At 33.9% G+C, this 13,717-nt stretch overlaps 1 protein-coding gene across 1 annotated transcript in view; it reads left to right on the plus strand.

The window, feature by feature from the left end:
* Positions 1-258: 258 nt before the first annotated feature.
* The window catches only part of CFI (complement factor I), a 50,419-nt gene continuing 36,960 nt past the window's right edge, over positions 259-13,717 (plus strand). Inside the window, exons 1-2 of the mRNA XM_045998198.1 lie at positions 259-413; positions 13,218-13,259. Coding sequence (XP_045854154.1) covers positions 357-413; positions 13,218-13,259 — 99 coding nt within the window. The 5' untranslated portion in view covers positions 259-356. The remainder of the gene's footprint in view (positions 414-13,217; positions 13,260-13,717) is intronic.

Here is a 13,717-nt window from a genome sequence, read left to right on the forward strand (position 1 = left end):
ACCTTAAGGGAAAAACCATTATTTTATTTTACCAAAAACATAAATTTTCTCCCATTGTAGTTTCTGTCTTCCCTAGAAAACAGAATTGAGGCATTATCTAGTAACAAAGTGGGGAAATCAGTTTCCTCTGGAGGAAACATACTCCCTATTGGTCACCTCCCTCAGCTATTAACTGGGAAGGTCTTTTGTGGTTTCAGTTACGGTAAAACTCTGGATTTTAGCCAAATTCTCTGAGTTCAAAAGTACAAAGCACTTTAGGACGCTTGCTCTTTCTGAAATGTTTTTCCAACGGTTAAAAATTAAATTTTGAAAGACTACCCAGGGTAAAGAAGAGAGACAGACACTGAGTCTCCAACATGAAGCTTGCTCATGTTATTTTGTTACATTTGTGCTTCTGCCTAAGTTTTTGCAAGGTAAGTAACTCAATATTTATGTAGACTATTTTAATTAGTTTTTAAAAAATATTATCAAAATGTAAATAAGGTGTTAAAGACATGGGGGAAGTGATGAAAAAATAAAATAAGAGGAAGTCAGAGAGGGAGACAACCCGTAAGAGACTCTTAACTATAGGAAACAAACTGAAGGTTGATGGAGGGTAGGTGGGTGGGGGGATGGGGTAACTGGGTGACGGGCATTAAGGATGGCACTTGATATAATGAGCACTGGCTGTTATATGTAACTGATGAATCACTGAACTCTACCTCTGAAACAATATACTATGTGTTAATTGAATTTAAAAAAAATAAATAAATAAGATAAAAAGTAAAAAAAAAAACCTTAAGGATATTATTTTGACTTAGAGATTACATCGTTCAGATACCAACATCCACAGTATATAGTCAGTAACAAAGATTTTATGTTAATATCTTGATGAAAGAGCTTTAAAAAATTGCTTTTTTCATGTGCTCTTATCTGTACATAGAAATTGAACTGAATGAGAATTTTACTAATATAGGTCTGTAATTTATAGTAATTATATTAAATCAAAAAAATATCTACCAAACTCCTTCTACATGCAAGGTGTAGTGCTGGGCAAAAATCATGTCTGACCTCCAAATAGCCCTTTGTACAGTTGTAGAAAAATGACAAACATGACAACGAGGAAATAATAAGATTGAAATAACCTTTGAGAAGGAACTTTTGAAAGACATTTAATTGCTAAAAATGTTACAAATATCATGTGTCAAGGGACTTTAATGAGAGGAAAAATCCCTTCCTGCTGAGAGGTCATGAAGAGTTTATGGACCAAGTGGGATTTCAGCTGAATTCATAATTCTGGATTACTGTAGAAAAACAAAGTGATTTGCATGCTTTTCAGCCTGGAAAAGCAGGAAGTGTTACAGTAGAAGATTGGTAAAGCCCTAGTCTCCTCCAGGTGAATAAATTCATTTGATTAGAATGGAAACTTTGTGGGGAACTTGGGTAGTCAAAACTGGAATGACAGATTATAGCCAGGTTGGAAGGTCATCTATTAAGGTTAGATAGGCTTAAGTTATCTTAGATAACTATTGATGATTGGCTACTTTTGTGGTCAAATCATTTTGAAACAGGATTACAAAACTGTCTTAATGCTAGCTTAGAGAAGCAAATATTTAAAGAAAACTAAGAAATGAGAATTACTGATTTTAAGTTTCCTGTAACTTCTAAAATATATATATGCAGTGCTTGTAACAGAGAACAAATGGAAATAAATTAAGTGTTCATTGAAAAGAAATTGATTAAATTATTGTACATCTATAAAGGAACTATCATGTAGCTATTAAAATGATGCATTTTATATTTGTTGAGAAAAAAGCCTTACTAAAATCTTACTTGTGTTAAAGAAGAAAATATACATACATTTACATATCCATGTGTATGTGTACATATGCACACGTGTGCATGCACACACACACACACACACACACACACACAAATACACACATATAGCTGCTCATGTAAACAGCAATTTAAAAGTTCCTGGAGGGTATATATCAAACAGATACCAGTTGGTATCTCAGGTAATGCGATTACTAGTGATTTTTATTTTCTGTTTTATATACAAATATATGAAATTCTGAAAATGTGAATTTTCAGAATTAAGAAATTCTGTTTTATTTGTTATTCATTTTTTAAAATACCAAATAAACATGTATTACTTTGGAATAGGAAAAATTTATTTTTGAGGAAAAGACATGTCAGCCACATTTTTGATTCCCAGAACAAAAACAAAAGAAAAGAGTATTATTCACTTATAGAAAGGGAAGAGCCTCTTTAACTGAATAATCATTCAATAATAAAGTTGTCTTCTTTCCTTTAAAAAACAGAATTTTTTAGGAATATTAGTTTATAAAATATTAGTTTATAAAAGAAAAATATTAGTTATAATATTAGTTTAGAAAAGAAAATGGAATACTGAGAGATAACCATTTTTTAACCCCCCCCCGAGAGATAACCATTTTTTATTAGCATATAATGTACTATTTGTTTCAGGGGCACAGGTCTGTGAATCATCAGTCTTACATAATTCACAGCACTCAGCATAGCACATACCCTCCCCAGCATCTGGCCACCCTAACCCTCCCACCACCCCTTCCAGCAAACCTCAGTTTTTTGAAATAACCATTTTTAAATGGAAGTTGCCATAGAGACAACATAAATGTGTTCAAAGAAGTTTTAAAATGTGTCTACATTTTCTAAATGAAATAAAATACACACATCTGGGAGAAATTTTTGTTATTTTGAAAGCTAGGACCAGATTTCCCTCTAAGGAATAAAAAGTCCCATCCCTTTTATATCAAAACTTTTTGATGGATTTATTTGAAAGTGGATTATATCGATGGCAGGAGTGAACTGGCAATAGGATAGACTTAGGTTGTTCTGAATAGTGAAGTGAGAATTCTGGTTTTATTGCCCTGACATAGAGATAAGGGGACTCAGGTTTCTCTGGGAGATAAAACCAGAACACAGAGGGATTGGCTGCTGTATTAATAACCAAGGTATATTAAAGAGTAGAAATAGAAATAACCACTCAATATGGTTATTTACTACTGTGAAGTGTTGTGTTACAATATAAACTCTGACCAAACCTTAAATTTTTATTTATCCTTAAAGTTTATTACAAACCTATTTATATCAGTAATATTTTGGAAAGAAAGAGCTAGGGTGATGTTCAGCAGAGCAAAGAGATGATGGAAAGACAATATGCAAAGGAAGCAACATATAATGCAGAGAGTGAGGTCAGCAAAAATGGCAGAGTAGGCAAATCCAAACACTGTCTTTACACACACACACACACACACACACACACACACACACTCATGCAGACTGTCAGAAGAAACTTTGTCAGAACTCCAGTTATTAAACAGAGCCCTACAGCATCCAAATGAATGCTGAATGAAGGAAAAGGCAACTTAAAAATGGTAGGAAAACTTTGTGGCATTTCAACTTGCCCTAGACCTATTCTGTCCCCAGTTCAGTGGCAGTCTTGAAGATAGCAGTCCACATATGGAACTCTCATCCCTAGCTCTAGAAGGAGCAGAGAAGACATTATTTTAGAAGAATGGTGTTTATCTATTTTAATCTGCTTGGAGGATACCGGAAAGACTGATCGAACATATTTGTCTTTGTTTTGCCTAACTCAGAACTCACTCAGAGTGGAAAAGCAGTGGGCATTCCTCAAAAACATTGTGAGGCATCAAACAACCTGCAGCTGCCTGGGACAAAAGATTACAGTTGAGACAAACAGTAGAGTGCCAAAGCCTGGGAGGAAAAGTTAGGGAAAGAGTTTCTATGGGAAAATAACCATTCAAAATTCCCTGTGAATACTTAGGAATTTTTTAAAAAGCAACACATATGTCCAGGGCAGGATGCATGTGCAGAAAAAGTCTAAGAAGACCCTAAACCAACACCTCTAGGTGATCTCTAGGCTCAGTGCAAGCATGACGAAGTGAAGGCTAAGAGAGAATTGTAAACAGCCTAACTAAATGTTGGGGGGGTACTCAAGCACAGGGCCAATTTGCAAAGTTTAGATGAGGTTTTTTGTTATTGATTTGAGGAGTTTCTTATTCTTTATATTTCATTTCTTTGACTTCTCCTCCTTTCTCTTTCTCTTTCCTTTTCCTTTTCCCTTCCTCTTCCCCTTCTCCTTCCCCTCTCTCTCTTTATCTCACTCTCTCATTCAAAGAAATATTTGTCTAAACACTAGCTGAGTGCAAGGTAAAGGAACAGAAACTTCAGAAACCACACATGACAAAAAACAAACTTTGCTTTACAAAAACGGTTTAGATAACTCACTTAACAAACAGCTACAGTCTATAGCAAGAAAGAAAAGCAAACCCTGAGGAGAAAGAAAAATCTGATTTCAGGAGTTATTGCATTGTAATATTCAAAATGTCTAGTTTTAACAAAATGATGAAGCATGTAAGGAAGCAAGAAAATATGGCCCTTTCACAGGAGAAATGAACAGAAATGAGGAAGAACAGACTTTGGACTTACTAGACAAAGACTTTAAACTGACTATCTTAAATACTTTCAAAGAGCCAAAGGAAACCAGGAGGATGATGTATGAGCAAATACAAAATATCAATGAAGGGATACATAGATATCATGAAAATCAGAAATTCTGGAGCAGGAAAGTATAATGACAGAAATAAAAAACTCACTAGAGTTTTAATAGCAAATTTGAGCAGGCAGAAAAGTAAGTGAACTTGAAGATTAGTCAATTAAAGTATCATTTTGAAGAGCAGAAAGAAAAAAATAAGAGAAGCAGAGCTTAAGACCTGTGGGACACCATTAAGAACACCAAAATATACATAATAGGAACCTCAGGAGAGGAGAGAACATGTTAGAATATTTGACAAAATAAAAGCCAAAAACTTCCCAAATTTGAAAAAAGATAGGAATCTACAGATTTAGGAAGCTTATCAGTCTCCAAAAGATAATGCAAAGAAGTCCACACCAAGGCACATTGTAATGAAATTGTTAAAAGCCAAGGAACAAAACAGAATATCTTGAAAGCAGCAAGAGAAAAGCAACTCATCATGGACAAGGAATTTGCAGTAAGATTACAAGTATATTTCTCATTAGAAACCATGGAGGCATGGAGAAGGGAGGGGGATGATACTCTTAAAGTGCTGAAAGAAAAATCTGTCAATCAACAATTCTATATAGAACAAAATAATCCTTTAAAAATGAAAGAGAAATTAAGACATTTTCAGATACCCAAAAGCTGATGGAGTTAGTTACTAATAGAGAAGAAATGCACTCTGAGTCCTGTAAGCTGAGCAAAAATATGCCAGACAGTAGCTGGAAGCCATAAGAAGAGATAAAGAACTTCAGTAAAGATAACTAAATAAGTAAATACAAAAGTCAGTGTAATTTTATTTTTGGTTTGTAGCCCCTCTTTTTATTTCATGTGATTTAAAGAAGAATGTAGAAAAAATAATTATAAATCTATGTTAAAATGCATAAAATGCATAAAGATGTAATGTGTGACCATAACAACATAAAAGGGGGGAGGGGTTTACAAGCAAAACATGTAAGAGCAGGGTTTTTGTATGCCCTTGAAGTTAGGTTGGTATCAATTCTAACTAGATTGCTCTACATTTAAGATGTTAAGTATAATCTCCATGTCAGCCACACACACACAAAAAAATCTTAAAAATATATAGAAGGAAGAAAATCAAAAGAGTTCACTACAAAGAAATCAAATCAACAAAACACAAAAGAAGTCAGTAACAGAGGACATAAAGAACAATAGTTACAATACATACAGAGAACAAATTGCAAAACAACAAAAGTTAGGCATTCCTTATAAACAATTTAAAAACAACTTAAATGTAAGTGGGTTAAATTCTCCAATGAAAGGCATAGATTGGAAGAATTTATTTTTTAAAAAACTAACCATGGTCCAACTATGCTATATACAAGAGACTCTATATACATGATCCAACTATAGGCTATATAAAGAGACTTTAGATCCAAAGACACAAATAGATTGAAAGTGAAAGGATGGAAAACAATATTCCATACAAAGAGTAACCAAAACAGAACTGGAAGTAACAGCACTAATATCAGATGAAACAAAGAACATTAGATATTGATAAAAGAGTTCATTTAAAATATATAATTATAAACATATACACACCAAACAGGCAAACCCAAAAGACATGAGACCATGACATAATGGAAGGGAAGAAGAGAATTCTATAATAATAACTGGAAACTTCTATATCCCACTTTCTATAATAGAATTTCCATAATAGAAAATCTAGACAGAAGATTAATAAGAAAATAGAGGATTTTAATAACACCATAAATCAACCAGACCTAACAACTAGACATATAGAGCACTACACCCAACAGAAACAGAATACACATTTTTTTTCAAGTGCACATAGAACATTCTCCACCATAGGCCATATGTTAGGCCACAGAACATGTCTCAATATGTTTTAAAATGTTAAAATAATAAGAAATAGTTCCTCTAAAGATGATGGAATACTAGAAATCAGTAACAGAAAGGAAACTGGAAAATTCACAAGTATGTGGAAATTAAACAATATACTTTAAAACAACTGGTGGTCAAAGAAATCACAGAGTAAATTAGAAAACACTTAGAAATGAATGAAAGCAAAAATACAACATACCAAAACATATGAGATATGGCAAAGCAGTTCTCACATGGAAATTTATAACAGTAGATGCCTACATTAAAAAAGAACAAAGATCCTTAATCAAAAACCTAACCTTACACCTTACAAGAACCAGAAAAAGAAGAGCAAGCTAAATCCAAAACTAGAAAAAGGAAGGAAATAATAAAGATTAGAATGGGGAATATACTGAATTTTGTCAAAATGCTTCATATTTTTGTGGTGTTGGTAATTATTTCTGTTTCATTTCTGACTTTATTTATTTGGGTCCTCCATTTTTTTCTTGATGAGTCTGGCTAAAGGTTTATCAATTTTGTTTATACCTTTTCAAAGAATAAACTCTTGGTCTTACTGAACTTTTCATTTTTTAGTCTCTATTTCATTTATTTCTGCTCTGATCTTTATTAGCTCCTTCCTTGCACCAACTTTGGGCTTTGTTTGTTCTCCTAGTTCCTTCAGGTATAAGACTAGATTGTTTATTTGAGATTTTTCTTGTTTCTTTAGGTAGGTTGGCATTGCTATAAATTTTCCTCTTAGAACTGTTTTTGCTGTATTGCAACAATTTTGGACCATTAGGTCTTCATGTTCACTTGTTTCTATTTTTCCTCTTTGATTTCTTCACTGATCATTGGTTACTCAGTAGCATGTTGTTTAGCCTTCAAAAAAGTAGAAGAGGAAGATGGTGAAGGAGGAGAAGGAGGAAAAGAAAAGAACATAGATGGAAAAAATAAATGGTAAGATAATAGAATCAATTAAACGAAAAGCTGGTTCTTTGAAAAGATCAACTAAACTGACAAACCTTAGCTAGATTGACGAAAAAAGAAACAAATAAAATCAGAGAGTGAAAACATTATTGCTGACCTTACAGAAGTGAAAAGAATGATAAGAGTTCTGTGAACAATTATATACCAACAAATTAGATAACCTAGATGAGTGGACAAATTCCTACAAACACATTACCGAAACTGAATCAAGAAGAAATAGTAAATATGAATAGACATATAACCACAGTTGAATCAATAATTAAATTTTTTTTCATCAAAGAAATGTCCAGTATCAGATGGCTTCATTGGTAAATTCTACTAAATATTGAAAGAATTAACACTAATTCTTCTCAAACTCTTAACTCAGAAAAGAAGTGAATACTTAATTCCTTTTATGAGTCCAATATTACTTTGATAACAAGAAAAGGTACAAAGTAGAAATAAAAGCTATTGTCTTCAATGACCTCCCCTCATATCAAATATTCCCAGAGATTTCCAACCTTCATCATTCCTTTGTGTAGGTCCAGAATTCCATCCAGCATAACTTTTCTTCTGCTTAAAGGACTTTTTTTTCTTAACCTTTCTTGTAAGGCAGATATACTGGTGATTAATTTTTCACCTTTTTTGTCTAAAGAGGTTGTCATTTGCCTTAAACTTTTAATGATGGGGCACCTGGGTGGCTCCATGATTAAGCGTCTGCCTTTGGCTGAGGTCATTATCCCAGGGTCCTGGGATTGAGCCCAGCACTGAGCTCGCTGCTTGGCGGGAAGCCTGTTTCTCCCTCTCTCACTCCCTCTGCTTCTGTTTCCTCTCTCACTGTCTCTCTTTCTCTCTGTCAAATACGTAAATAAAATCTTTAATAAGAAAAAAACTTCTAATGATATTTTTGTTAGGTATAGAAGTATAAGACAACAGGATTCCCCCCACCCCAATATTTTTTAACTGTTACTCCACTATCTTCTTACTTGCATTAGTGATGAGACCTCTGCTGTCACACTTAACCTTTGTTCCTTTGCCCATAATGTATCTTGTCTCTTTGGCTCTTTGAAGATTTTCTCTTTGTCGCTGGTATTGTTTGAACAGTTTGAGTATGATATGCCTTCATGGAGTTTCCTTCATGTTTCTTCTGTTTGGGGTTCATTAAACTTGTTGGAACTGTGAATTTATATTTTTCATCAAATTTAGAAAAGTGTCAGCCATTGTTACTTCAAATATACTTTTTGTTCCCATCTCACTCACTCCAGTTACACACATGCCATACCACTTGGATTTGTTGCACTGCTCATTTATACCTTGTTTGATAAATCTTTGGGTTTTCTAATCTTTTCTTCTGCCGAGTCCTACCTGTAGTTAGTTCCATCCAGTATATATACTTTTTTAATCTCAAATATTGTAGTTTTCAACTCTAGAAGTTCAACTGGATCTCTTATATTTTTTGTTTTTGCTTAACCCTTTTAACATGTGGAATACAGTTATAATAAATATTTGAATATCCTTGCCTGCTTATTCACCAGTGCTAAAACATCTGTGCTAGTGTTCTGGGTGAATTTCATCTGATTGATTTTTCTCGTTATGAATCATATTTTGCTGCATCTTTGCATGCCTAGTATTCTTTATTGGATATCAGATACTATGAATTTTACTCTGCTGGATGCTGAGTATTTTTGTATCCTTAGAAATATTCTTGAACTTTATTCTGAGATGTAATTAAGTTACTTGAAAACAGTTTGATCCTTTCAGGTCTTGGCTTTAAGCATTCTTACAGAGGACGCGAAATCCCCAGGAATCACAAGTGGTGAGAACGAGCACTGTTCATGGCCCTGTTTGAATGCGGGCCCTGTCACCTAGAATTCTTTTTGGTGGTTCCTTCCCCAGTCTGTGGTAGTTTCATCATACCCACGTGCTGATGAATACTCACTGAACACTCAGAGGGCATCTGCTAAGAAGCTCCAAAGGTCTCTTTCTATTTTACTCACTTCTTTCCAATACTCGATTCTGTGAACGGTAGCTGCTTTGGTCTCCTTAGACTCTCAAATGTGTCTCCTCAGACTCTCAAATCTATCTCCTCAAACTCTCAAATCTGTCTCCTCAGCTCAGGGAGTCCCTTAGGCTCAGCTCAAGTTCGGTCTCTCTGCACCACAGTCTTGGAACTTTCTCAAGGTAATCAAATGGAACAATTATACAGCTCCTTAATTTACTCTCAGGGATCACTATCCTTCTTTGCCTGATGTCCAGTATCTTAAAAATCATTGCTTTCCATATTTTGCCCATTTCTTGGTTGTTTTAAACTGAAATGTACACCTGGTCCCTATTATTCAATCTTGATGGGAAGTAAAAGAATTCTTATTTGATATAATTTTAATAAATTTTAATTGAGATAGCCACATTTGGCTAGTGGCTCTTAGATAGTACACTTAACAATTGCTGGTTTTACCGAGATTGATTTTTTAAAATACAAATGTAAACTACAAATGGGCATATTTTAAAAAATGTATCCTTTAATAGTCATTGTATTAAGTTAATTCAATCATCTCTCAGTTCAGCCCTGTTAGAGGCAGTCTCATATACATTATACATTGGAATTGTTCAAGCTCATTTCAGGTAGAGTTCCTGTCTCCAAACTCCGTGTTATCACATTTTTCTGAATATAAATAGATTCAAAATAAACAGTGTTGTCACAGTGAATTGTAAGGATGAAGGGGTGAAGAAACAAGTTGAGTGTTCAGTTTTTTCATTCTAATGGCCATTTGGAATTTTTGTTTTTAAAATATAAAATAGTAAAACAGTGCAGACCAGCAGGTGTGCCAAGTGCAAATAATAGTACATACAGGACATATTTTACCAAATTTGAATAGTATTTTTTAAATGAAATTTATTCTTTCTTATAAATGTATTTACTTGTTCTTAAACTGCAATATTATTGGGGCATCTGGGTGGCTCAGTCCGTTAAGCATCTGCCTTCATCTCAAGTCATGACCTCAATGTCCTTGGATTGAGCCCCACATCTGGCTCCCTGCGCAGTGGGAAGCTGCTTCTCCCTCCCTCTGCTGCTGCTCCTCTGCTTGTCCTCTCTCATTCTCATTCTCTCTCAAATTAATTAATTAATTAATTAATTAAATCTTTTTAAAAACCTATAATATTATTATTCATTACTATAACAGACCTATATATAGGTATAATTTTTTCCCTTTTTCACTAAATGCATTTATGTAGTTAAAAATATTTATCTATTTTTTCCTTATTTGTACTGTACTATATTTTTTACTCTTTTATTTTTATAAACATGGTTTTATATATATGAATTTCAGTGAAAGAAGATGTTTGCTCTTTACATTTTTCGGCATAATATATCATTCATTTCTTTCATGGTTTTTACTGAAAATAATTTTGTTGTGTAAGAGGTAATGTTTTATAAAAGTATCTGTTCTGGGGGCACCTGGGTGGCTCAGTTGGTTGAGTATCAGACTCTGTTTCCACTCATGTCCTGATATCAGGGTCATGATCTCAGGGTAGTGAGATTGAGCCTGGTGTTGGGCTCTGTGCTCTTGCTCATGCAGAGTTGAGATTTTGCTTGAGTTTCTCTCTCTCCCTCTCTCTTCTCCCCTCCCTTGCTTGATCTCTTGCTGTCTCTCTCTAAAATAAAATATATTTTTTAAAGCGTATGTTCTGTGTGTCAAAGACACTAGTTTTGCCATTTTTCAATAGATGAACACTTTTTTTGCAACTCATATTCCAAAGTGCTGGTTTCTTTAACATACAGAGTTCCTACAAAACAAAACAGCCAAACAAACAAACAAAAAAGATAACAATCTAGTATACATCAGCAAAAGATATGGCTAGTGCAAGGAGAAAAATAAAAATCTCTCTCAAAGTTTGAACATACTGAAAGATGTTCAGCCTCACTCATTGGGGAAAATTAAATATAATAAACAAATATAATAAAACAAATAAAACTGTACTCTGATAACATTTTTATATGCTAGATTGGCAAAGATAAAAAAGTTTAGTGAGGCATATGTTCTGTGGCCAAGATTATGGAAAATAGGCACTGTCATAGATTGATGATGGGAATGCAAATGAAAACCTTTATAGAGAGAAATTAGGCAATATCTATCAAAGTTAAAAGTGCTAATTTTTTTTTATTCAGCAGTTTCACTCCCAGGTAAGTACTGACATGTATTTAGTATATGTGGGAAATGATGTGTTTTATATAAAAAGATTCACTATAACATTGGTTATAATGACAAAACATTGGAAAGGGCCACTGGTTGCAAATTGCACTGGTATTGGGGGGCAAAGTTAGAAAGAAAACATGGGCTCATGTGAAGTGATGATCTCTGGAAAGATTCACAAAGAACTGTTAAATGGTTGACTCTGAGGTGGGCCTGTGTAGGTTGAATGGATAAGGAAAGAAAGGAAATATACTCTTTATAGGCACCCTTTTGAACCTATTTGTAATACTCCTTTGTGTTTCCTATTTTTAAAAAATTAATTAAAAATAAAAACAACAACAAAATTTCAGCCATCTTACCTTCATAATAAAAAACAAAACAAACAAACAAAAACCCCAATAAACTAGGCCAATGATTTTTTTTTTTCATCTCTGAGGCAAAAATAATGGAATTGATCCCAAAGCAATATTCTCAATTTTTTAAGAGCAAGGTATCAGGGTCCACCCTACCTATGCACACCATACAACCATTTTCCTACCCTTTCCAATAACAGCATGCTGGTCCTAGGACAAACAGGGTAGTTATTTAAAAAAGAAAACAAAGAGCAAAAATATAAAAATTCAAATTCTTTATGCAAATTAAAACAATTCATCATTATGTGTTAGTAGAGAAATATTCCTTTTTTATCTAGATAGGACAGCGGCTGCTTAAGTATCTGATTGTCGAGGTATCAGAGCACGACTTTATATCAGAAACAGGTATAATAAAAAGGTGGACAGATCAAAGGAGAGAAAAAAATGTAGAAAAAATTGCTGGCAAAGACCAGGATGAGAAGAAACTGAAGCCACAGAGGGCCTAAAACTCTTCCAATGGAAAGACTTCCCATATAGTTATTAACTTTCAGAATAGACGCTCTTTATTCACTTCTGGAAAAAAACCAAAATTCTATATTATTTACTTTTTTTTGAGTCTTTTCCATTTTTTCCCCCAGTGTTTTCCAGGGATATGATGATTGTGCCATTTAGTTAATGCCATAATAATAAAATCACCATAAAATCTCAGTGGCATAAAACTTTATTTAGTGTACTAGTCTGCAGGTTGGCTGACTCTGTTAGAGTGTTTCTTTGCTAGCCTGGCCTTGTTCTTCTCATAGCTATGGCAGAGAAGCGAAAGGACAAACCCAATTGGACAAATACTTTCCAATCTCTTGTGTCCCATCTGCTGACTTCGTGTTAATTAAATCAAGTCGCATGGCCAGACCCAGAGTCTAGAGTTAAGAAAATACACCCTGCCCCCAGTGAGAAGCACAGCAAAGGACTGGAAGGTAGGGTGGGTAGAACTGGAGCCACTTGGAATCCGCCAATGTTGCCATCGTATTTGCATTTCTATAGGGTCTTAAATGTTTATTTGGTTTTCCCATGTATTATTCATTTGATTCCTTCGAACAGCTCTGTGAGAATATTATTTTTATTTTCCACATTTTATGGAAGAACAGAATCAGAAAGTAAAGTCATTTACTGAAGATCACACATTCACTGAAGATCACACTGAAGATTACTGAAGCTACGTACGTAGCAGTGCAAAGGGGGCAGTGGAGGCCTTTTCTGTGCTTTGGTCATTGTTGATCGTTCTTTTTCCTTTGTTTATAGGCTATAGATGAAAAACAAAAACAATGGATAAAGACAACACAGGTAAAGCTATACAGCTGTATATTGGGGCGAATAGGAGTCTGTTTCTTGTTTTCTAATTGCCAACCATCTATCTAATATTGTGTCATTGTAGCCGTGCCTAGAATAAAAAGACAAAATTCACATCAAAGTAATTGCTACATCCTTGCGAACAACCAAGGAAAGGGCCAAAAATAAACCAAACAAAAACAAACCCATATACACAGAAAAGAAAGGTAACTAAAGGAGTTGAGTCATGTTTTGTAGATGAGTAGACTATAGTCACAATTGCTAAAAATTTTTGAACATGTGCTTCTAGTATATGTGAATAGATTTAATAATAAATAATAATTACACTGCTATATAAATAATGCACCCTAAAAAAGAAACACAATTTTAAGCACATAAATAATATTTTAATAATTTTCATCAATCTCAATGAAGTAATGTCATTAAGCACACTTTGTTATTTTTAAGATTTT

This window comes from Meles meles, chromosome 2 (assembly GCF_922984935.1).
Source record: "Meles meles chromosome 2, mMelMel3.1 paternal haplotype, whole genome shotgun sequence".
NCBI classification, from domain to species: domain Eukaryota; kingdom Metazoa; phylum Chordata; class Mammalia; order Carnivora; family Mustelidae; genus Meles; species Meles meles.